General features: G+C 41.6%; 1 protein-coding gene across 3 annotated transcripts; it reads left to right on the top strand.

The window, feature by feature from the left end:
* The first annotated feature begins 682 nt into the window (after nucleotides 1–682).
* On the top strand, nucleotides 683–23,221 carry LOC113021469 (histone acetyltransferase KAT7-like). Of its 3 annotated transcripts, none has more exons than XM_026166187.2 (15): nucleotides 683–902; nucleotides 2,448–2,592; nucleotides 3,709–3,909; nucleotides 6,485–6,766; nucleotides 6,874–6,956; nucleotides 7,114–7,200; nucleotides 9,131–9,229; nucleotides 9,317–9,427; nucleotides 10,211–10,402; nucleotides 11,871–11,960; nucleotides 12,554–12,694; nucleotides 12,990–13,083; nucleotides 13,228–13,374; nucleotides 22,465–22,571; nucleotides 22,702–23,221. In XM_026166187.2, exons 1-15 carry the CDS (start codon nucleotides 888–890, stop codon nucleotides 22,798–22,800), a joined length of 1,893 nt encoding a protein of 630 aa, XP_026021972.1. In that variant the 5' UTR covers nucleotides 683–887; the 3' UTR covers nucleotides 22,801–23,221. The 3 variants fall into 3 exon arrangements, with proteins under 3 accessions (XP_026021972.1, XP_026021973.1, XP_026021971.1); XM_026166188.2 differs by having other exon boundaries at nucleotides 712–902; nucleotides 6,482–6,766; nucleotides 9,317–9,406; XM_026166186.2 differs by having other exon boundaries at nucleotides 712–902; nucleotides 6,482–6,766.
* The last annotated feature ends 382 nt before the right edge of the window (nucleotides 23,222–23,603 follow it).

Genomic DNA, 23,603 nt, shown 5'->3' with positions numbered 1-23,603 from the left:
TTATAAAGATACTTGAAAAACATGTAAATTTTAAAGTTTAGATTTAACCCCTGTGTAAACCCTGTTCACCGAAGTCTATTTACCAACGTACGTAAAGTTTAAAACACACACACACACACACACACACACACACACACACACGGAAACATTCGGTCACATGTCCAGTCTGTCATGTAGCTAAATAAAATAATAATAATTTAATTTTAAAACAAAAAGTGATTTTGAATGATTAAAAAATGAAAATCAACGATAATAAATAAGGGGCAATTCGCTTTAAAAATGACTCATCACATCTTAGGAGGTTATGGTGTTAAATTTTAAACTTAAATCACTTTTTTAAGTACATGTGTAATTGTGTTGTCTGCCGTTTTGAAGACTTCCTCCAGTTAAAAGATTCATAGCAACAATACAAATTTGGTTTAAAGACGCAACGTGTTTTGGTGCGTTTAGTGGTCCACGTCTATAAGAACGTTATTAGTTGTGACTAGCGCAGCCATTACTTTAAACGGCTAATTGTTTTACATTTATTTATTTATTGCTTTTATTATGACTATTACTTTTTACGATGCTGTACAGTTTAAAGCAATCCCAAATACCCAATTGAGCGCATTCAAATATGGCTGCAAAAATCTTAATGCACCATAGTAACGTGATTTGACGGTGTATGTTTCTCCCCGGAGTCATTTTGTCACTGTACCGCCCAAAAAGAGCGAGTTTGCGCTGTCCTCACTAGGAAGTGCGGAGAATTTTATGCGCTTTTTTTCAGCTGGGTTGGCTCATGTCAGCTGGTGGTTATTTTTTCGTTGTTACAGTTTCAAAAGGCTGCCATAAATTGCCACAGCACGGGATAATAATCCGCCAGAGGCGTTACGGCAGATCTTTGAAAAATGCCCCGGAGAAAGGTGAGGCAGACTCAACCGTTAATGCAGATAAACAACAACATAACGTCATAGCTAATGTTAGCCGACATAGAGGTAAAAGCAAACAAACTGTGTGGGAAACAAACTTAAGGGGGCTGCAAGCTAAAAAACGTTCCTACAAGACAAAGTGAACGGCTTGTAGCATTCATAGAATATCAGTGCTTATAGAATCGCATAAGTGAGCTGTCGATCTGCGGTTGCTATATGGCTAAGCTAGCTCAGGCTCATATTGCTGAGTTGCAAGAATATGTTGTTGTTTTTGAACCGTCGCTTCTTTCTAGTACCCAAATAAGAGTTTTAAACATGCTGGTAACTTTGTTCAAATTTGTAACGGCTGCTTAGTACAGTGGGAATCCCGAGCACACTTTAACGTAGGTAACAGCAGCAGCTTTAGCTTACTGATGAAAAAGCAATAGGCAGTTCTTGGGGTGCGAGGAGGAACGGGCGCCCGCACCAAAACAACAGCTGTGATTGGACGGACGCCTGACAAGCGTCGCGTTCATTGGTTCGCATTCTCTAACGCCCGCCTCCTTTTTAATTTAATTGGTCGTATGTAAATTGTGCGCGCAGCATCTTGTTATGAAGTTGTCAAACATAGTTTGCGGTAATAGCCCGTGCTGTACTGATGTTGTGTTTGATCTTTGGGTTTCTTTTTGGCTGTGTGGATTTTAAAAAGTAACTTACATTGTTATAAATTTACATTAATATTAAAAGACAATTAGTTAGCCTAATAACATGTTATTACTATTATTTTATTGCTGTTACGCTAACGTCCATAAAGCAGGATAACCACATTGGCCTGGATCTACCTCTCCATTTTTATCAAAGTCTGTAACTGTTCATTTGTTTTCATAAATAGTTAGCAAAAGAATGGGAAGTGAATGTAACAAAGTAGTCACTGTTTCTACATTTCATTTAACATAAGTAAGGACAGATTAGAAAAGTAACTAAATAAATACTGTGACAATAATAATGTTTGTAATGAATTAAACAGAGAAATGTGCACATTGTTTGATCCTGTTTTCATACTTTTTGTGTTTGTTTTGTTTTTTAGGCTAGACCGAGATGACAGGGATCAGTTTGTGCAGTGATTGACAGCCCTCACTGCTTAATTAGTCTAGTGTGAATCGTCAGAATAAAACAACATTACATTCATTATGCTTATTAGCTAACCTGGAGGTGTGCTGATTTGAACAAATTATCCTGAATCGTTAGGTGCTGGACTTCTAAACAAACCCAGTTGTTATAGGTTGTGCTTGGTACAATAGATTAGCTGTCCGGACCTCCCGTGGTGATACTGGTATTAGGCTTATCTGAAGTATTTACAAGTCCTTGGTGGGAAGAGGGGGTGAAGTGCCGGAGGAGATTTGAAGGGGGTGACGCTCCTCCCCCCAGAATGGGATCTTTGTTGGATTATCCTCTGGTAAAGAGGGAAAAAAAGTAACTTTGTCACACGCGGTTGTGTTGGTCGTCCATAGTTGTTGCTTCTAACAGATTGCTTCTAACTTCTAACTGCTGCTTTCCCAGAGGACCGCTGGCAGCAGCTCGGACGGGACGGAGGACTCGGACTTCTCCGCTGATGTCGAGCATGCTGAAGCTGCTGAGATTGTGCACAGACGCAGCAGCACACGCCTGACTCGCGCGTCTCTGCGACTCAGCCGAAGTTCACAAGGTAAACATTCACATTTGGACAGAAATACAAATTAGAAGAGAGATCACTTCAGTCAAATTTTGAGCCAAAGGTTTGCACAAAAAAACTGACCAAAATAAAAATTGCATGAAATGGAAAAAACATAACTTGTTGACATAAAGGTGTACATCTATCCTTTTCACATTGTTTAGGTTACTGTGTAGCTTTTGGGTGTTCTGGAAGCATAAGAATCCAAGCATGCCTACATGCTGTGTAATTCTGTCTCTATAAGTAATATAAATTAAAGATGCATTCATTCAGAGTCCAGCCTCCTCACTACACTGGTTTAGACATAGCTATTGTATATGGGCAGCCATAGAGGATGAATGGCTTTAGACAGACTGATCTCCCTCATCTCTCTCTCTCACACACACACACACACACACACACACACACACACACACACACACACACACACACACACACACACACACACACACACACACACACACACACACACACACACACACACACACACACACCCCTGGGTGACCTCGTTTTGCTCTGGCTATCAGAGGAGATTTAAAACAGAGACTGACACTGTTTCCTCTGCTTTTTGTCAAGGAAACACACACACACACACACACACACACACACACACACACACACACACACACACACACACACACACACACACACACACACAGACAGACAGACAGAAACAGCAAAGAGGCTATTTATCTGCAAAAACAAAGTGGATTCAAAGGTTCACTGCTTCTGTTTTGTGATGGGATCAGTCTCTTCATAGCCACTGAGGCCGTTTGCATCTTTTCTTTTCTTTTAACTTTTTCGTTTGGATTCAGTTACTGACAAACTACTTGCACAGTTAACGAAATCGGGCATTTCAGTCAAGTTCCTTCTTGGAAGAGGAGCAGAGTCCACTCAGGGCTCCAACAGCAGCAGATTTCATATGCTGATAATTTTTTCATGGTTTGGCAGAACCTTTCATTTTAATGCTTGAAAAGTACATTATAAAGTAACTGGTGATTACTCTTCTGTTGATTAATGAGTTGGTTGAGTAATCCCCTGAAAGGCCTCTTAAGTTATTTTACTGCAGTAAATAAAACACGTTTGACTGACTTCCCCTCTCTTCTGTAGATAACTGCAGCTCTCCTGTAACTGTGGGTTCTGATGAAGCTCTGGACTCAGCCGTAGAGTCAGCGCCGACAGCTGTTGCAGCATCAGTCTTCTCCTCTGGGCGCAGGGTCACACGCAGCCAGCAGGGGGCGGCAAACACCACAGCCAAAAAATACCCACTACGGCAGAGCAGGTCGTCCGGCTCTGACACAGAGGCTCACGGTAAGATTGGTACAGTACTAGAATTCAGAACTGTCAAATGCTCTAAACATGCTCTAAACATTTTTTCTTATTAAAAGTTGAGCTTGGTCATTGCCAAGCTCCACTTTAGTTAGAGGATGAATTTGCAGTGAGGAAAAAACGGGAAGGAGGGGTTCAGGGAGAGAAAGAAACAGGACAGGTGGAGAACGAGAGTGTTAGAAAAGCAAGAGGGCAAAAGAAAAGAAAGACGAACATGAATGTGCAGCGGAGTCCATCTGACATCGTGATGCCATTCAGCTGATGTCACGAGGCTTGTCTGTGATCACGGTGTGTTCCTGCTATCAGTAGATATCCTGGGCTTGTGTTTTGTCACTGAGATGAATGAATTACTTCATAGACACCAGGAACTGTTATCTAACTTCAGCGGATGCAGGATATGATCATCTGCAGGTTCGGGTTACTTTATTGTACCTGTAGAAAGGTTTGGTTTGCAGAAGGTTATTAGGCTGTTCGTTTTAGCTTCATTTATCAATTGTTATATACTGCACATTCAAACGTGCAAATCAGTGGTGGTGGAGCAGAAAATGTTCTTAAAATGGATGATTTAGTGACCCAGGTCTTAAAAATGAAAAAATATAGACATATTTAACTCGTTTTTTTTCTGTGTTATAATCAGAGCACCATCTAGAAACTCCAGCACGTTGTTCTACTGGTACAATTTGTTGTATTTGCTCAATCCAACATGAAAGTTGAATGAAATCAGGGAGTTTTATGTTAAAACGTATCCCACATGCTTTATCTTACAGTATTGTGTAACTGAGCTACATAGAAAACTGAACTATACAGAAATCATCACAAATTGTTTTTTGCAACTTGAAGTTTTTATTAATATTTGCTCAAATATGGGACATTGCAGGAGGGCTGGACATTTTTTGTATCTGTTTGAAATGACAAATTCTGATTCACTGTGATGAAGAAAAACCAGTGAAGCATAAAAAATTAAAAGCTATTTGATACATGAGCTTAAATTTTGATTGTATAATGCTATGATTGTAAATTATAACACATAATTTCCTTAGGGATTAATAAAGTATGCTGAAATTAGGGCTGGGTGATATGGCCTAAAATCCATATCGCCGTATAATTTGAAGCCTGTGCTTTAACTATATATATCGTGATGCATTCGTTTCTTCTGTATATTGTATTTTCCGGTGCACTTAAAAGCCTTTAATTTTCTCCAAAAATCGACAGTGCGCCTCATATATGAATTCTGATTGTGCTTACTGACCATGAACCAATTTCATGTGCTACACGGCACTCAAACATCTGTCAAAAATGTTTTAGTACGACTTTGGTAAGGTATGAAGCTGCACCGCTTGATGGATTGTCGGAGAATTACAGCTATCGTAGTCTGGAGCCTCGTGGAGTAATCTATTCAATTCAATTCAATTTTATTTATATAGCGCCAAATCACAACAAAAGTCGCCTCAAGGCGCTTCATACATACAGAGAAAAGCTCAACAATCATATGACCCCCTATGAGCAAGCACTTTGGTGACAGTGGGAAGGAAAAACTCCCTTTTAACAGGAAGAAACCTCCGACAGAACCAGGCTCAGGGAGGGGCGGGGCCATCTGCTGTGACTGGTTGTCTGGGTCCTAAACTCCGTCTGTTCAGGTCCCACAAACAAACTCTGCGTCATCACTGAGAGTAAAAAACTGTCTAAATTCTTTCATCTTTAATAAAATGATCAGCGTTGCTGCTTTACCAGGTGTAACAATTAAGTTTAACATCCAGGCATCCATGAAAACAGAATCGTGGCTCAAGAGTTGGGAGGTCGCCTTGTAATCGGAAGGTTGCCGGTTCGAGCTTGGACAGTCTCGGTCGTTGTGTCCTTGGGCAAGACACTTCACCCGTTGCCTACTGGTGGTGGTCAGAGGGCCCGGTGGCGCCAGTGTCCGGCAGCCTCGCCTCTGTCAGTGCGCCCCAGGGTGGCTGTGGCTACAATGTAGCTGCCATCACCAGTGTGTGGATGTGTGTGTGAATGGGTGGATGACTGGATGTGCAAAGCGCTTTGGGACTAGTAAAAGTGCTATACAAATACAGGCCATTTACCATTTACTGTAGTGACTGTGTGTTAAGTTCTGAGTGTTTCCAACATGTAGCTAGCATATCATTTAACCCTTTGTCTAAGCACCGTCTCGCCGTCTCACTGGACAGAAATCACTTGAGCTGCTGCTGGTGCTTTCATGCTACTTCTACTGCGTCCGCTCTGTAGACACAGAGTTGGACTGACATGTTGACTCGCCCTACATGAGTGAAAAACAGAAAAAGAAAAGTGTTGATGTGCCTGCTTCAATTGAGCCGCTGGGGTCTGTGAGCTCAGACACTGGTGCACTAATATGTTCCTTGATATTAGATTTTTCTTCGTCGTCGCAGGGTGTTAGCTAGCTGTGTATGTGGTGACAAAAGTTAACAGAGGCCTCCCATGAGATATAAGACAGTTGAAAGTTGGTGGCACGCAAAAATGATGGGACTTTTGTAAGAATGTCTGTTTGACATTTGACATGTCTTCGTTGTCACATTTGATTCAGTAGACATCAAACAAGGGGCGGATCGTGACGAGACCCCTCCTCGCACACCAACAGGCAACGCCCCGTCATCAGAGTCGGACATTGAAGTTTCCAGCCCGAGCAATGACCTCGTGTCTTCTAGCAACGACATTGTAGTTTCACAAGAGGAAGACGAGAGGTTAGCCAAAGAGCTGTCGCTCAAAGAGGCCGCCGCCCACGACCTTTCCCACCGGCCCAAACGACGGCGTTTCCACGAGAGCTACAACTTCAACATGAAGTGTCCCACACCTGGCTGCAACTCTCTGGGTGAGTGACAGACTGACACATACTTCACAGCATCGCTTCCTCTTCAGAGCATCTCCTCATCCTCTTCCCATTCCACCCCTTCCACTTCTTCCTTCGGTCTCTCTCAGGTCATCTCACAGGGAGGCACGAGAGACATTTCTCCATATCAGGATGCCCTCTCTACCACAACCTTTCTGCCGATGAATGCAAGGTACACGCACACACAAACACAAATAAACATGACGATACATCAACGGGGAATTCAGGATAAGAAGTGAGTGTGAAACTATGATGCTACGTGCTGTGATGTTCCTGCTGCGGGGTCAGTTGTGAGATTTTGGTGGCAGACGGTGTTGATGTTTTGTCAGGGCAAGGCATCAACACGCGACAAACAGGCCGAGGAAAGGACGCTGTCGCACCGTCAGGACGAGAACAGACACTCCACGAGAAACCAGGTAACGCGTGGACGGCACGCACGCAAGTAAACAAATAAAACGTAAACAAGTCCACCAGTTCGTGCACATGCTTCTGTTAAGTAATTCCCTTTGTCAGCTGAACTCAGCCTAAGAATTTAGATGCAGTGGATTGTTACACAATGCTGTCTGTGTGTATGGGAGGGAATCCCCCCTCACCCACCCACAAGACAGCACAACATCACTCTTAAAGCAGCAACACCTCCCATCATGCTGCGATTTGTCAGAATAGCAGGGTCAGAGGCAAAGTGATGAAGAGCTGCTGCTGGTAACTGGTAGGACCCCTCGCTGCCTGACTGTATCTGTAAGAGTAGCAGCAATGTGACTGATCTGTTACGCTTGTTTATTCTCTGCACTGGCTTCCCTCTGATCCTGAGTAAACCCAGGTCACATGCACTAACGAATGATTACGCTTACACTTGGTTACCTCCTCTCTGTGGACGCACGGAAGGCCAAATGACATTTCCCTGGTTATGTTTATGACCGCTGCATTAATAAAGACACTTGGTTAAGGATTTATACTTTAAGCACATACGTTTGTTTTACCTTCCCGGTTATTTGTATTTGTCTCTGCTCTGTGAAAACTGTTTGGTTTCTGGAACACATTTGTAAAATTATAATTTTAGATAATTATAATATAATTATTGATTGTGCTTGGATGATATGTGAAGTGTTGAATGATCATTTATATTGAGGAGCTGTTTTTGAAGTTAGTTACTACACATCAGATTAATTACACTTATTTAATGTAATGAATGACTTATAATCATTTATCTGGTACTTTAGACTGAACTTGAGATATGACCCAATGAATGGGTTTTTAAAGGGCTAAACTACTGTTTGCATATTAGATCACATGGTTAACAATATGTCGTTATTTCTCCTGGCTGAAGGCTGATCAGCCAAACGCGGTTACATGCAGCCAGCATAATGCCAGGTCGGTTATACATCCTGTGGGACGTCAGTGCAGATGAGAAAAAAATGAGATTTTTAGAAAGTTTTGTGTTCAGAAAGCGATCAAGTGTCCATTTTAGGGTCTTATTATGTTATTTAAATCCTTTTATTATATTCATGGAGTCTACTAGTGGAACTGTGCGTGATTAACATTTCCAAATAGCACTTATTTGTCTCACGCTGCACCTTGGTGCAGCCACTTAGTTCATTATCTGAAAGAAGCAGTTAAGCTTCTCGCCCTTTAAAGTTACAGTGTGTAAAATCTCACCAGCAGATGTCAGGAGGTTGCAGATTGCAGTCAACTGAATTCTGTTTTCTTACGCCTCCCAGTTTTAGTATATAGTTCTAGCTACGGTGGTCTCTGCAGGACAAAGACCTGCCCACCGTTCATTTTACTCCACATGTTAAATGCTGTTTGCTTCACGAGTCAGTGTGCCGGGTGTCCATGGCTGTAAACCTTATGAAAGCAAGTCGATGAGCTGGTGGTGTTGATATCCTAAACATTTTTGTCAGTAAGCACTGTTGTTTTTGCCTCTGTTAGCTGCTGTTAGCTCATTTTAGTCTGTGGAAATAACATTTTATTATCTCGTTATTATGTCAGTGAATAAACTCTCATACCATAAGCAAACTGTTTATCGGAGGGAAAGTGTGATTATGTTTTTGGCTGCATTCAAAAGGGCGGGCCAACATGGTGGTCGACCATGAACACGACCACTGCTCCTGCGTATTTTTAAGGGATTCATTTTAAGTTCATGAGAAAGCATCAGTTTGTCAGAAGACATAATTACACACAAATCAGTGTTTATTTATGAGGACAATATTCTTTTTTATATCGATGACTTCTGAGCTTTTGACTCATAGACATTCTGTGAGTTTATTATTTAAAAGTTGGGGCATGTTTATTATGAGCATCACCTTTGTGTGAGTGTATATATAAGTGTGTTTTGTGTCCTCTCAGGCCCCTACAGAGCGTCAGCTGCGCTACAAAGAGAAGGTGACAGAGCTGAGGAGGAAGAGGAACACTGGCCTCAATAAGGAGCAGAAGGAAAAGTACATGGTAAGTGGATTAGATAAGAGTCAGTGTGTGTAATATATCACATATCATTTGATTGTACCGTCTTCTCTGGTCCCCGCTCACCACCAGGACCACCGTCAGAGCCACGGAACGAGCCGCGAGCCTCTGCTGGAGAACATCACCAGTGACTATGACCTCGAGCTGTTCAGGAAAGCGCAGGCACGTGCCTCGGACGACCTTGTAAGAGAGAAAACTCATCTTCATCTCCCCCCTTGCACTTTGTCTTCTTCCCTTTATTTTTGGCCTTATCGCTCTTCTTCTCTGTTGCAGTCTGCAGACCCTCCCCTGCAGCTGCAGGAGGCGTCTGAGATATTTTTGGTAGTTTGGGAAATCACTTCCTGTCATTCCGTGTTGGGTTTTTCCCCTTCTGTTCTGTCACTTTGTGGCCCATTCAAGCATCGTTATTCTCAAACAGACATACTTGAACTATCACATAGGATTTTGGAAGTATTTTGGTCTTTTAACTGCGTTGCTCTGGCGATACATTTCTTTACAGAGGTAAATGAATGACTAGCTTTTCAATTTCAAAACAAAGTCATCTTGAAAGCATCTAAGGTAGAATTGACATCACATATGCGTGTTTTTACTCTTTGCTTGCAACTTTAACAGTTATCTGATCATTTTTCTTGCTGACTATGATTTTTATATTATATTAACAGTAGCTTGTTTGTTGATTCACTTCCTCATGAACAACATTTACACTCAAGTATTTTCTAAAGAATTTGCTTCATACCTTTTTTATTCGAATTCTTTTCTTTTTAGTTCTTCCTTTAAATTTTCTTCCTGCATCGTTTTCTTTTGTTTTTCCTCCACTGAGGTTTCCCTGAGAGTGACCTTTGATTCGCCCGATCCTCTTCGACAAATAATTGAGATTTGTTTTTCTCTCTTTCTCTGCACGCCTGCCCTGTCTTCTTGTCCTCTCTGTACCTTGTCTTCCTGTCCCTTCCTGTCCTGGTTGTGCAGGAGAAGCTCCGTCTGGCTGGCCAGGTGTCGGAGGGCAGCAACATGATAAAGACCATTGTGTTTGGACGTTACGAGCTGGACACCTGGTACCACTCTCCATACCCAGAGGAGTACGCCCGCCTGGGGAGGCTTTACATGTGCGAGTTCTGCCTCAAGTACATGAAGAGTCAGACCATTCTACGCAGGCACATGGTGAGGCTCACCACTATCATCATTATCATCATTGTTATTATTATTATCATCATTACATTAAGATAAGATAGATCGCAGCAGACTCCTACCAGATTAGCATTGTTGGAGTCGCCTACAGTAGCTTGATAACTTCTCCCCCAACTCTCCACTGATTGGCTATCACTCACAAACACAAGGTTTCAACAGCAGGTGGGTGGGGCTTCTGTGCTGAAAGGCAGAACAGCATGACTGAGATGGACCATGTTAGGACTACGCATTCAACACTGCTAGTGTTTGAAGCAGGCTGAGCTGTTGGCTCATACACTGACTTTGTTATCACAAACATTGGCTCATTTTTTAAAAACTGGTTTTAAGCAGTAATTCTCCGGGCTTTCAGAATATTGTTCAGTCTTTGCTTTTTCATTGCTTTTCAGTCCAGGTCTTCATTTCTCAGCCAACAGCTTTAGATGTTCTTAAACACACTGCCAAAGCAGTAAAAACATACCTGATCACTCGTGGGCTGGTCCTGTCCAGAGGCTGGACTTCAGTGTTACTGAAGCAAGAGAACAGAACAAAAGGCAGCCGACATCTAAAGAGGACTTTTGCATGTCCTTTAAGAAGCCTGGAGAACTATTGCTGAAGACTACGTGAAGAAAAGTCGAGTAATAAAATGCCAAGTTTGTAAAAACTGCACAAACTCTGATTTTGTCTTGCATACTGTACACGTGTATGTTGGCAGATACTGCTTTAAATTCCTGCACCCATTTCCAATTTTCCTGCAAATTACAAAGACATGAGGTGGTCTGAGATTTGGCACGGTGCTGTAGGTCCCGCTGTTTTTGTGCACTGCAGTTTGGCTTCTCCTGTCATACTTAAAGTTGTTTTTATGCTTTAATTCTGTAATCAGTAAACGGGGGAAATATGCAAATGATTCCTCAAAGTGTTGAGCTTCAGTTTATCTCAGTCAAAGTATCTGATTGATTAGAAAGTATAAGGTGCCAGTCAGTGACACAGAGGTATCAAAGTGAGCCTGGGCTATTGTCTTAGACTGTCTCAGTGCCTCAGGTGCTCTATAATATTATTCCTACACCGTTTAGATAAAGTGTGTAACTTTGGCCTTTCTGAGACGTTCAGACTTTTTCTGTATTTAAGTGACAAGGCTGACGAGAACATTTTTCCAAACTGGGTGCTTGGCTGAAGTCAGGTGTTTGGAGCCTGACTGTCAGACAGATGAACTGCACAGCCACAGCAGGGCAGTGTTAGTGATTAAATATTAAAGCCTGAATATGGGGGGGGACAGAGCAGCTACAACTGAAATAAACACAAAAGATAAAATTAAAAAAACAATTGGCAAACACTGAAAAAATACTTTTTTAAATTATTTTTTATTTATTATTTTTAGTGTATTTTTAGAATTTTGCACCAGTTGAAGATCTGAACAAAAGTTACTTTTTGTCTCGATTTCTTCACATTTGTCTTTTTTGTTAAGGCCAAGTGTGTGTGGAAACACCCTCCAGGTGACGAGATTTACAGGAAGGGGAACATCTCTGTCTTTGAGGTGGATGGAAAGAAGAATAAGGTGAGAGAGTCTCAGTGGGAGGATTTTCCCACCAAATACTGACCTCTAAACTTGCTCTGCCAAATATTCTATCTAACCCTCACAGCAAGTCTGCAGGCAGTGATAATGGCAGTTACATTTCGATTTAATGTACTTGAACTTTAGGCTAAATTTGTTAACAAGATCTTAATATTTCAAATCTAAAGGCCGTTACACACCGAGTGCACTGTGAGAATTTAGAATTCGTAACACAGAAAATGTCTAATGAGCGAATCCTGATGATTCAAAGGAAGAAACTGAGATTCTGGGTTCATCCAATGAATCCATCCAAATAATTACCTGCAAAAAAGCGCAGTCGAGGTGAACGGCTGCGATAGATTTTTTTAACACACCAAACATTTGCACATTTACACATCCGGTGTGACAGAAAGGCCTTAACAAGTATTTCCTCCCTGTGGAGGAAGGCAGGCTGTGTGGCTGAGGTGTGGAAGACTCTTAATGTATTTATACCTGATGGGTAACGTGAAGTCACGAAAGTCAGTGCAGGATTGTTTGACTGGCTAAAACTTCACACACTTTTGCTGTGCGACTTCTTCACGTTGTGCTTTCTGCAGATTTACTGTCAGAATCTGTGTCTGCTGGCGAAACTCTTCCTGGACCACAAGACTCTGTATTATGATGTGGAACCGTTCCTTTTCTATGTTATGACTGAAGCTGACAACACAGGGTGCCACCTTGTCGGATACTTCTCCAAGGTAACTCCAGAGTATTTTACATGACTGAACTCTTCTTGAAAATAGGGAGTGTTAACAGAGTTTGCAGAGAATGACTACAACAAATCACAAATGTCTTTACTACGAAGTGCGAGCTGAATTTAAAACCGTGTTTCTGATGAAGTTTCACACAGGTTGTAATGTCAGCTGCTCTGTGATGTTGGGCCAAAGCAATCAGATCAGAGATAATGCATTTTCATACTGCTGCAGCCTCCATAGTCCTGCTATGAGCTTTGATTCAGCCTGTTACCTTCATGCGTTCATTCTCCTCCCATAGGAGAAAAACTCCTTCCTGAACTACAACGTATCCTGCATCCTCACCATGCCGCAGTACATGAGGCAGGGTTACGGCAAGATGCTCATAGACTTCAGTGAGTACCCACTTAAATGTAAACGAGCTCACACACTGGCCAGAGATTCTGCACAGCGCTACACAGTAACAGCAGGTGTAGGAGCTTCAGGTCGCTCCTAAGTGTAGCCATCCAAAGCACTGCTCTCTCGGTTTGTCCTGCCAGGTTACCTGTTGTCCAAAGTAGAGGAGAAGGTGGGCTCACCTGAGCGGCCCCTGTCGGACCTGGGACTAATCAGCTACCGAAGTTACTGGAAGGAGGTGCTGCTGCGCTACCTGAACAACTTTCAGGGCAAGGAGATTTCCATCAAAGGTCAGAAAGTTCAAAATGCTGGATGGAGAAAGACAAATATCTGACTTCTAGTTGATTCTGTTTGACTATGGCTGTCGCGGCCTTTTACTTTCCAAACACCAAAAAAGTCCAAGAAAAGGCCGTGGGTGGCAACGGGAGGTTTGTTTTAGAACGCACTTCTGACTCCATTGTTTAAAAATCATATGTGGTTTATTTCGTGCAAAATTATAAACAAAAATCAACCAAATAACTTCTTTAAACTTAAAATTAAACGAAAGCTAATTTAATTTGCTTTAACAACTTCAAAAGTGTTCAAAAAATCATTTTCTAACCCTCCCGTCTTCCCATCTGACATTTGGCAAACAAAAAACGAAAAACCTTTACCACACCCATCCGGGGTGCTCTTAATCTCTTGATTAATGGGAGGGTCCATAAGCTAATAAACCAATCACTTTCCAAAAGCTTCTCCAATAAAATTAATTACAAATTTACATAACAAAACCAGGTCAGAATATTCTTACACCTTTAAAGAGAAAACAAAAATGAATACAAATTGCATTTTATAAACATTCAACAAAAATGGCCACAACATTCCGGCCCCTAATTCTTGTGTAACATGAATTAATTCTTTCTAAGTGGCCATCACAAAATGCAATACCAATAATTTTCTTCAGTAGTCCATCCGTATAGGTCTTCTTAAAAAACAAACAAAAAGGAAAGGTCAATGTTCTATGACTTCAAGTCTCTGATGTTCATGTGTTTGCTTTGTGTGTATTCAAAAAAGGTGTATGTTGCATAATGGAGTGTAGAGCAAAGTGAGTGTCAGTGTAAATGTAGAGCCAGAGGTTCCAGAACTTGGCTCAGTTGGAGGCAAACATTCATTGTTTCCTCTAGATGGCCTCCACCAGGAGACATATTTTGTTGATTGGCCTCTCCAGCTCATTTGTTCGTGTCTTAACTCTAACACGGCGAACTACTCCGTGTGCATCGGCCATGGTTTCAGTGATGCAGCCAATGGGCCAAGAATTTCTTGGTGCAGCTCCATCAACAACAAGCACAACATCACCAATGCAAAAGTTCCTATGAATCTTGTTCCATTTCTGTCGTTCCTGCAACATAGGAAGGTATTCTTTCACCCACCTTTTCCAGAATAGATCCGCAATATACTGGGCTTGTTTCCATCGTCTTCGCAGATACAGATCCTCTTTTTTAAATAAACCTGGTGGCAGCACAGGTTTGCCTTTTAACTGGAGCAAGTGATTTGGAGTAAGAGCTTCTACATCATTAGGATCATCAGATGAAGGTGTGATTGGGCGGTCATTCAGTATAGCCTCCACTTCACAAAAAACTGTATGCAAGGTTTCATCATCTAGTACTTGCTGGTTTGTGATAGAGCATAATATTCTCTTTATTTCTTGCACCAAGCGCTCCCATACTCCACCATGATGGGCCCCATAGGGCGGGTTAAAGGTCCACTTTATGCCATCCTGTGCTAAACCTTTTTGGATTTTACTTTGGTTTAGCTCTAACATAGCTTGTTTTAACTCACGATTTGAGCTGACAAAGTTGGTTCCATTGTCTGACCGGATTTCTTTGACCTGTCCTCTGCGGCAGATGAATCTCCTGATGGCATTAATACAGGAGCCTGTATCAAGAGTATGTGCCACCTCAAGGTGGACTGCACGACAGGTTAGGCATGTGAAGAGAACTCCATATCTCTTAACAAGACCCCTGCCTCTCTTTACTTCTATTGGTCCAAAATAATCAACACCAACATAAGTAAATGGTGGAAGATCAGCTGAGATTCTGTCAATAGGAAGATCAGACATTTTCTGCTCACCTGGCTTTTGCCGTTGTTTTTGACACACTATGCAATCTTTGATTATTTTTCTAGCTGCTGAATTAGCATGAGGGATCCAGTATTGACGGCGAAGGGTTGAAAGCATGTGATTTCTTCCTCTGTGACCAATCTTTTCGTGAATATGTTGAAGAATAAGCTTTGAAACATGGCTTTCTTTTGGCAAAATTGCAGGATGTTTTGTTTCCTCAGGTAAATCCGCTTTGCTCAGTCTTCCACCCACTCTCAAGACACCATTAGCAACTACAGGATCAAGCTTATACAGATGACTTGACTTCCTTACAGTGCCAGAGTTTAGGGCAGTCATTTCATCAGCAAAACGTTTTCTCTGCACAAAGCTCACTATAGCTTCCTCAGCCTTGGACAAATCCTCAGTTTTGAGCAGAGTGTTCCATTTATCATCTTGCTTAACACATATTTGACTTCCACAGTGCGTGCCCAGCAACTTCTGTCTTTTCCTTGTTTGCAGTTTAAGTCTTTCTTTTACTTTCAGGATCCATGCCACACACCTTTTTAATTTTGCCCAGCTGGAGAAGTACAACAGCAGCTTAGTAGTGGGACACACATCTTCTTTCAGCACAGCTGCACACATCAGGCCCTCCCCTTTTATTTCTGGGTCAGCTTCCAAATGGACAGATACACAATTCATGCCTACAGGCCAGTGACCAACAGGTTTACTGAGAAATTCTGGACCACTGATCCAGGTGGACGATTTCAGGAAACAGCCAACTGTCATTCCTCGAGAGGCTGCATCAGCTGGATTCAGCTTTGAACTGATGTATCTCCACTGCTCAACTTTTGTCAAAGCATGAATTTTGGAAACTCTATTAGCTACATACGTTTTGAACCGTGTGGTTGTGTTTGCAATGTACTGTAGCACAGTTGTGCTGTCAGACCAAAAGACTGACTCACTCAGATTAAGATTGAGTTCAACTGATAGCATTTTGTCCAAGCGCACAGCTAAAACTGCAGCAGCCAGCTCAAGACGTGGGATGGTGACTTGTTTTAACGGCACCACCCTTGCTTTACCAATAGTAAAGGAAACACACACTTCCTGCTTGCTATTAGATAGCCTAAGATATGATACAGCACCATACCCAGTTTCACTGGCATCACAAAAGTGATGCAGCTGTGCATTTTTTATCTCCCCAAATCCTTTGGGTGTGACACATCTACTAATACTAAACTTGTTAAGAAGAACTAAATCCTCAACCCATTTTTGCCAAGTTTGTGCCATTTCTGCTGGTATTGTCTCATCCCAGCCAAACCTCAGTTTACATAGATGTTGCAGAATTTGTTTTGCAGGCAGAATGACTGGAGCTAAGAAACCCAAAGGGTCGTAAATGGAGCTGACATTGGACAGAATACCACGTCTTGTAAGTGGTTTGTTCTTGTTCACAATACTGAATGTGAAAACATCACGTTCAATATCCCATTGCACACCGAGAGCTCTTTCTGTGGGTAGCTGATCCCGACTAAGGTCCAGCATCTTTACACCTGTGGCTCTATTTTCCTCCGGGATCTGACAGAGGACAGAGCGATCACTACATACCCACTTATTGAGCTTAAATCCCCCCTTGGCACACACTTCAGTAAGCTGCTGATAAAGTGAGATGGCCTGCTCAACAGACTGAGCAGATTTAAGACAGTCATCTACATAAAAACTATGCCTGATTGATTGTATAACCTCCTCTGGGTACAGATGTTGGTTGTCATCAGCAGTCTTTAGTAGTGCATAGGTGGCACAGCTGGGGGAGGATACTGCACCAAAAATGTGGACTAGCATTCTATGTTCCACCAGCTGTTTTGTGATGTCACCATCGGGCCACCAGAGAAAACGTAAAAAGTTTACGTGTTCCTCAGCTACTCTGACCTGATGAAACATCCCTTTAATGTCTGTCATAAGTGCTATTGGACCCTGCCGAAAGCGAATCAGCACACCTAATAAAGTGCTAGTCAGATCTGGGCCTTGTAATAGCTCTTTGTTCAGTGATGTTCCAGAAAATGTTGAAGCACAATCATACACAACACGCAGTGTTTTCTTGCGGGGGTGGTAGACCCCATGATGAGGTATATACCACACCTTTCCTTCCTCATTCTTCAACTGTTCTTGTGGTATGATTTCTGAATGTCCCTCCATACTAACATTGTGCATGAATTCTTTGTATTCTTCAAAGAATAACTGATCCTTCTGAAACCGTTTTAGCAGATATTGCGCCCTCTGCTGAGCCACCTGCTTGTTGTTTGGCATTCTTACTTCAGGTTTACGAAAGGGTAATTTCAAGTAATAATGGCCATCCTTAAGTACAGCTGACTCTGACATTATGTTCATGAACTGTTTATCTTCTACAGACATTTCTGCACGCTCATTACACTGGTTCTCCACAAAATCTTGATTATACTGCGTAACCAGCATTTCCTCTAAACTACTTATAGAAATGCGGTTTACCTGAACAAAACTAGCATCATGCTCATCCTTTTCACTACCCTGATTGAGTGGCCCATTGACAACCCAACCGAGACGAGTTAGCACAGCATAGGGTCCATTACCCTCACTGTTAATGATTCTCCAAGGTTCCAGCGCTTTGGGAGAATTTACACCAATAAGCAGCCCAATGCCAGCATTTATCGGTGTCAACTTAACCTCCTTTAAGTAAGGCCATTTTCTTAAGTTTTCTTCTTTAGGGATATTTTCTTTAGTGACAGGAATAAACTTTTGAGTGTACACATCAGGCAACCTCAAATACTCATTCTGTTTCAAAGCAGCTACTTCCATACCAAAAAGTTTATAGCTACTTACTGGCCTTTCCTGACCCATAGTCTTTAACATGATTTCCACTTTTTTTCCAGATGCATTTAACTGCATCATCAATGCCTCAGTGCAAAAAGTTGCAGAGCTGCCGGGATCAAGAAAGGCGTACGTCTCCACAACCTTCGTCCCATTTTCCAATTTCACTTTTACTGGAACAACTGACAAGGCACATTCATTAGACCCGGCCCCAGTATGGCTACCAAAGTTCAAAGAAACAAGAGCATTTGAGACTGATGATTCTTTACATTCAGCTTTAGCTGCTTGCCACTGCCGTTCATTTGAGTCTATGTGAAGAACAGTAGGGTGATTTTTGTTACAGGTATGGCACGTCAAACGATGTGGACAAGCTTTACTCATGTGGCCTCTCTTTAAGCAACCAAAGCATAAACCTTTACTTTTAAGGAATGTCACCTTTTCTTTGTTGGCTTTTAGTTTGAATGAGTCACATACGTCCAAAAAATGAGTTTGGTCACAAAACAAGCATCGAGTTTGATTTAACCCTTTAACTTCATGGCTTATCTGAATCCGTTCCGGTTTGTGTTTGTCATTGATCTGTTCTGAAACTACAGCTACAGAAGTAGCAAAGCTACTGCTTTTAGTTTTAAGCAGTGTCTTTGATGGTTTTGAAGCCATCTTTTCTTTTGTGTTTTGACTTTCTCCAAAAACAGGATCTAATGCAGCTCTTGTTTGCTTTTCAAGAAAATCAAGAAGATCTTTAAACCCTGCTCTGCGATCGCACTTTTCTGTTATACCAACGATTATTAGTCGCCATTTATCACGAAGTCTAAAAGGCAACTTTGAAACAAGAATCCTCATATTGGTTGAATTTTCCAGCTCATCAAGAAACCCAGCTTCATCCATTGTGTTGAAGCAGCTTCTTAGAAAGAATGTGTAAGCACGTAATGCTGAAGCATCATCAGACTTTAAAACTGACCAGTTAAGAGCCTTGTCTATAAATGCAGATGTTATCTTTGCTCTGTTACCAAAGTTCCACTCAAGCTGCCTTTTTGCCTCAACATAAGCTGTCTGTGGACTCATGTGCATGCAACTTCTCACTAAAATTCTGGGCTGTCCTGTAGTAAACTGTTCTAAATAATAAAGCCTATCCTGCATGTTATCAGTTTTAGTTTCTATTCCTTGCTCAAAAGCCTTAAGAAAGGATCTAAAACGCAAAGGATCACCACCAAAAACAGGAATGTCTATAGCTGGAAGCAGTGACAACCTCTGTTGGTTTACAAGCATCTGAGTAATTTCATTTTGCTTTGTCATAATCTCTATTAGGGCACTGCTGTGAACATCAACCTGTGAAGAGATTGGCCTTGGGCTTTCCCCTTCTGGTTTGACCTTAGCAGGTGCATGTGTCTCTAGGGGCATTGGCAAAGGAGAATGAACTAAAGGGGCTTTCTTTGTTCTTGGAGCCTTTTGAGCTGTAGCAGTAGGTATGAACTCAGTAGATGTTCCAGAAGGCGCTGTAATCCCGCCTTCTGATTCAACCTCAGCCCTGGATGCAAGGCTCTGCCGATCCTGAGCAGAGGTGAGAATTTGCCTTTTTGCATCAGCCTTTACCAACTTAGTTCTTAGAGCCAATGCTTCTTTTCTTGCTTTTAATTGAACTTCTTCCAGTTCGAGCGCATGTTTTTCTTGCAGTGCGTCCACCTCCGCTTTTAAAGCGGCTCTTTCCACTTCAGCTTCCATCAGCGCCATTGAAGCCGCACGCGAGCTTTTACTCCTTAAACTTAAGGCTGCAGTAACATTACTGGGCGCTTTACTAGAGCCCTTGCTGACAGGTTTAGCAACTCGTTCAGAAATCATGTCGCTCGCTTCTTGCGCTACTTGTGAGACACTATCATGCGGCGCAATGTCACTGTCATGAGATGCTACCTTTGATTCAACATTAGAGGCTGCAAATTCATCCTTTTGTGGATCAGGGTCTGCATTTATCCAAGTGTCAATTTCATGCAGAAAGTCTTTAAAACTGATCAGCTTAGGTTCATACCAATCGCTGTGATCCGTTTCCTTTTCATCATCGTTCAGCAATTTTTGAACTGAAGTCTGTAAGTCCATAAACTCTCCCAAATAATCATTAAATGTTCTCATGTGTTCATCTATGGAGGCTTTTGATTCTCCAGCATCAATGAGAGCATTAACGTCATTTCGTTTTCTTGTCAGAACGCCAAGCTTCGCTCTGCGTTTTTTAATTAAATTAAAAAGCTCTCTTTCTTGTTCCTCCATTTTAACCAGAAAATTCGTTTCACAGGGTCCAAAAGATAATTGTTTAATACAAATGTTTCATGTTGCAGCTTAGCATCTCGGTTGATCCAAACAAAGTTTCGCATTTACTCACGAACTTTGCGTCATTTCTTTTTCAGTCCATTCTGCGAAGATCCAGTCTTCCAAGTCCAATCTTGCAAGCTTTTCCATCTTCCAAGTTGACATCCAAGCGAGACAAAATGATTTTTTGACTTAAATGTCGCGGCCTTTTACTTTCCAAACACCAAAAAAGTCCAAGAAAAGGCCGTGGGTGGCAACGGGAGGTTTGTTTTAGAACGCACTTCTGACTCCATTGTTTAAAAATCATATGTGGTTTATTTCGTGCAAAATTATAAACAAAAATCAACCAAATAACTTCTTTAAACTTAAAATTAAACGAAAGCTAATTTAATTTGCTTTAACAACTTCAAAAGTGTTCAAAAAATCATTTTCTAACCCTCCCGTCTTCCCATCTGACATTTGGCAAACAAAAAACGAAAAACCTTTACCACACCCATCCGGGGTGCTCTTAATCTCTTGATTAATGGGAGGGTCCATAAGCTAATAAACCAATCACTTTCCAAAAGCTTCTCCAATAAAATTAATTACAAATTTACATAACAAAACCAGGTCAGAATATTCTTACACCTTTAAAGAGAAAACAAAAATGAATACAAATTGCATTTTATAAACATTCAACAAAAATGGCCACAACAATGGCTGCTGGTCAAAAAGCTTATAAAATACAGTGTAAGACACAAGAACAGCTCCTGAGACCGTGTGTGTGTGTGTGTGTGTGTGTGTGTGTGTGTGTGTGTGTGTGTGTGTGTGTGTGTGTGTGTGTGTGTGTGTGTGTGTGTGTGTGTGTGTGTGTGTGTGTGTGTGTGTGCACACATTCAAGCGTGGCCACTTTTGTGAATGGGTCAGAGAGCACTGCAGCCATATCGAGTCAATGTACTGGTGATAAATGAAGGCGGGCGCACGCGAGGCTTCCCCTGTGGTTTTCTGCCAAAGAAGCGGTGACTCGGAGGAAGCGAGGAACGCCCTGCTCCCATGGTGCATCGCGTTTGTTTGCGCTGCTCATTTCTGCTTCTGTGATTAAAAACAAACAGTGCAGCCACACGCTCACATCTGTGTAAGGCATTAAGGCACAGCAGTGCTTTGAGTGACACCGGCCTCAAACACACGACACATTCATTTTCCTTGTCTTCATGTTGCAGTCCAGCTCACATGCTGCTTGTATTTCCTTCTTTATATGGAGGATTTTGGAATATTTGAAGTTATTCACACCTCTGTTTACTTGCTTACACTTGTATTGTTTCATGGTGCTTATGCATCCTTTGCATTTGATGGGATTGACATCATCATTTAACAGCACTATAATCATCACGTTGTGTATTCTAAAGTTTTCAATAATTTCACTTCAATATCCAATATTGTGTTTCGTTGTTACCCCTCTGCTGTAACAGGCTGGTGGGGTTTTATATTCACAGACACCCAAGTTTGTGAATGCAGTAACTCGAGAACGATGTTCGATATCTTAGGTGTATCCCTAAAAATCTCAGACGGCTTTGAATCTCAGTGACCTCATCCTCAAGGTCAGGGGTCAGAGGTCAAGTTTTTATGAAACTGTTGTCAATGCAAAAAGTTGAGAAGGACGTGACATAGGATCTTGAAAATGCTAGCTACCATAGGTGTATCTAATTGGAGGTTGGAAGCACTGACACGCCAGTATTTGATAGGAGTTACTTTTCTTCACCGCGAGCGTCCTTCAGTGCAATCTGTTTGACACGCAGAATAAAGAAGAATGTGACTAAACAGTGAATGGTTCAGTGATAACACTGTTCCTTCACTTCTGAGCATCTTTTTGTCCTCTTTTATTTGTATTTTTTCTTTTGAACTCAGAATGTCTTCTTGTTATTTTGAATCTAGGAAAATGTCTCCAGCTCGCACAGAGTGATGACAGTGACTCTTCTCAGTCACTCCACTCTGCTGCTCTGTGTGTCCCTGTGCCACAGATAGTAAAGTTACATCTGAGCTTTCTGAAGACCTGAAGGGAATATTTTAATGAAAAAAAACTTTTAAATATGAATTTTTTAAAGATGTTTTTTATGGGTGTAATGAATGCAGGGAAATGATTTGAAAGCTGCTGATGATTCATCCTCAGTTTCTCTCACTTTTATGTTCACAGAGATCAGCCAGGAAACTGCAGTGAACCCGGTGGATATAGTCAGCACACTGCAGTCCCTCCAGATGCTTAAATATTGGAAGGGGAAGCACCTGGTTTTAAAGAGACAGGTATGAAACACAGCCATGCCGTTGTCTCTGTTTAGTAGATTAGCCACTCTCTCCCAATTAGCAGCTGGTTGTTGTTTATGATTCTAATAACCAGGGTTCCTTTGCGGGGTGTTTCCTTCTTCCTTTAAAGGACCTTATTGATGACTGGAAGGCCAAGGAGACCAAACGTGGTAACAGCAAGACCATTGACCCCACAGCCTTAAAATGGACCCCACCCAAAGGGACGTAGAGGAGCTACCAATACACACACTCCAAAAACACACAGTCACGCACAGATCCTCCTCTGTACACGGGCATGCTCACAGACGCTGAGTCTAAACCCTCACTCACTATTGTACGAAACGCTTTCAGCAGCTACAGCGCAGTCACAGACATGGACAGTTGCTACTCTGGGTTCAAGTAACCACAACGTTAGTCCACAGGTAGGATTCCTGTTAAAAGAATTGTTTGGAGATTTCCCTAAAATTTGAATTAGAAAAATAAGGAAAATCCATATGAGTCTGGGAATGACTTCTCAGACACTTAACTGTGTGTTAGTAAAAACCCTGAGTTGCCAGGTGTTTAATAGCAAGCGATCAGGAACGACGTCCTTTTGAAAGGAAAGCTACATAAATAAAATATGTAAAGGAAGAGGGCTAATGAAAAGCAATGTTTAATTTCTGTGAGCGGGAAAACTACATTTAGATGTATCTCGAGCAATAAGCAGTGAAATAAAGACAGATTACAGAACAGGTCCTAACATACAACATCCAATACAGTACTTAACACATTTATAAAAAGGAAATATAAATTTGCTTTATTTGTGGCGGGATACTGACAAGTTAAATAATTAATTAATGATTCAAATCTTGTTTTATTACTCTTTTGATAGGGGTAGACATTTTTACGACAAAGCAACACCGGGGTTGTCGCTGTCTTTTCATTTTTTGCGTATTACATGCGCTATGCTAAAGCTAGCAACAACAGCTGCTTAAAGTTAGCTGGTTTGTTTGGGCCAAAAGTGGGCATTTAAAAAATAATATGGTGAAAAAT

Source organism: Astatotilapia calliptera, chromosome 4 (assembly GCF_964374335.1).
Source record: "Astatotilapia calliptera chromosome 4, fAstCal68.1, whole genome shotgun sequence".
NCBI lineage: Eukaryota > Metazoa > Chordata > Actinopteri > Cichliformes > Cichlidae > Astatotilapia > Astatotilapia calliptera.
This window is presented reverse-complemented; position numbering and strand designations above follow the sequence as displayed.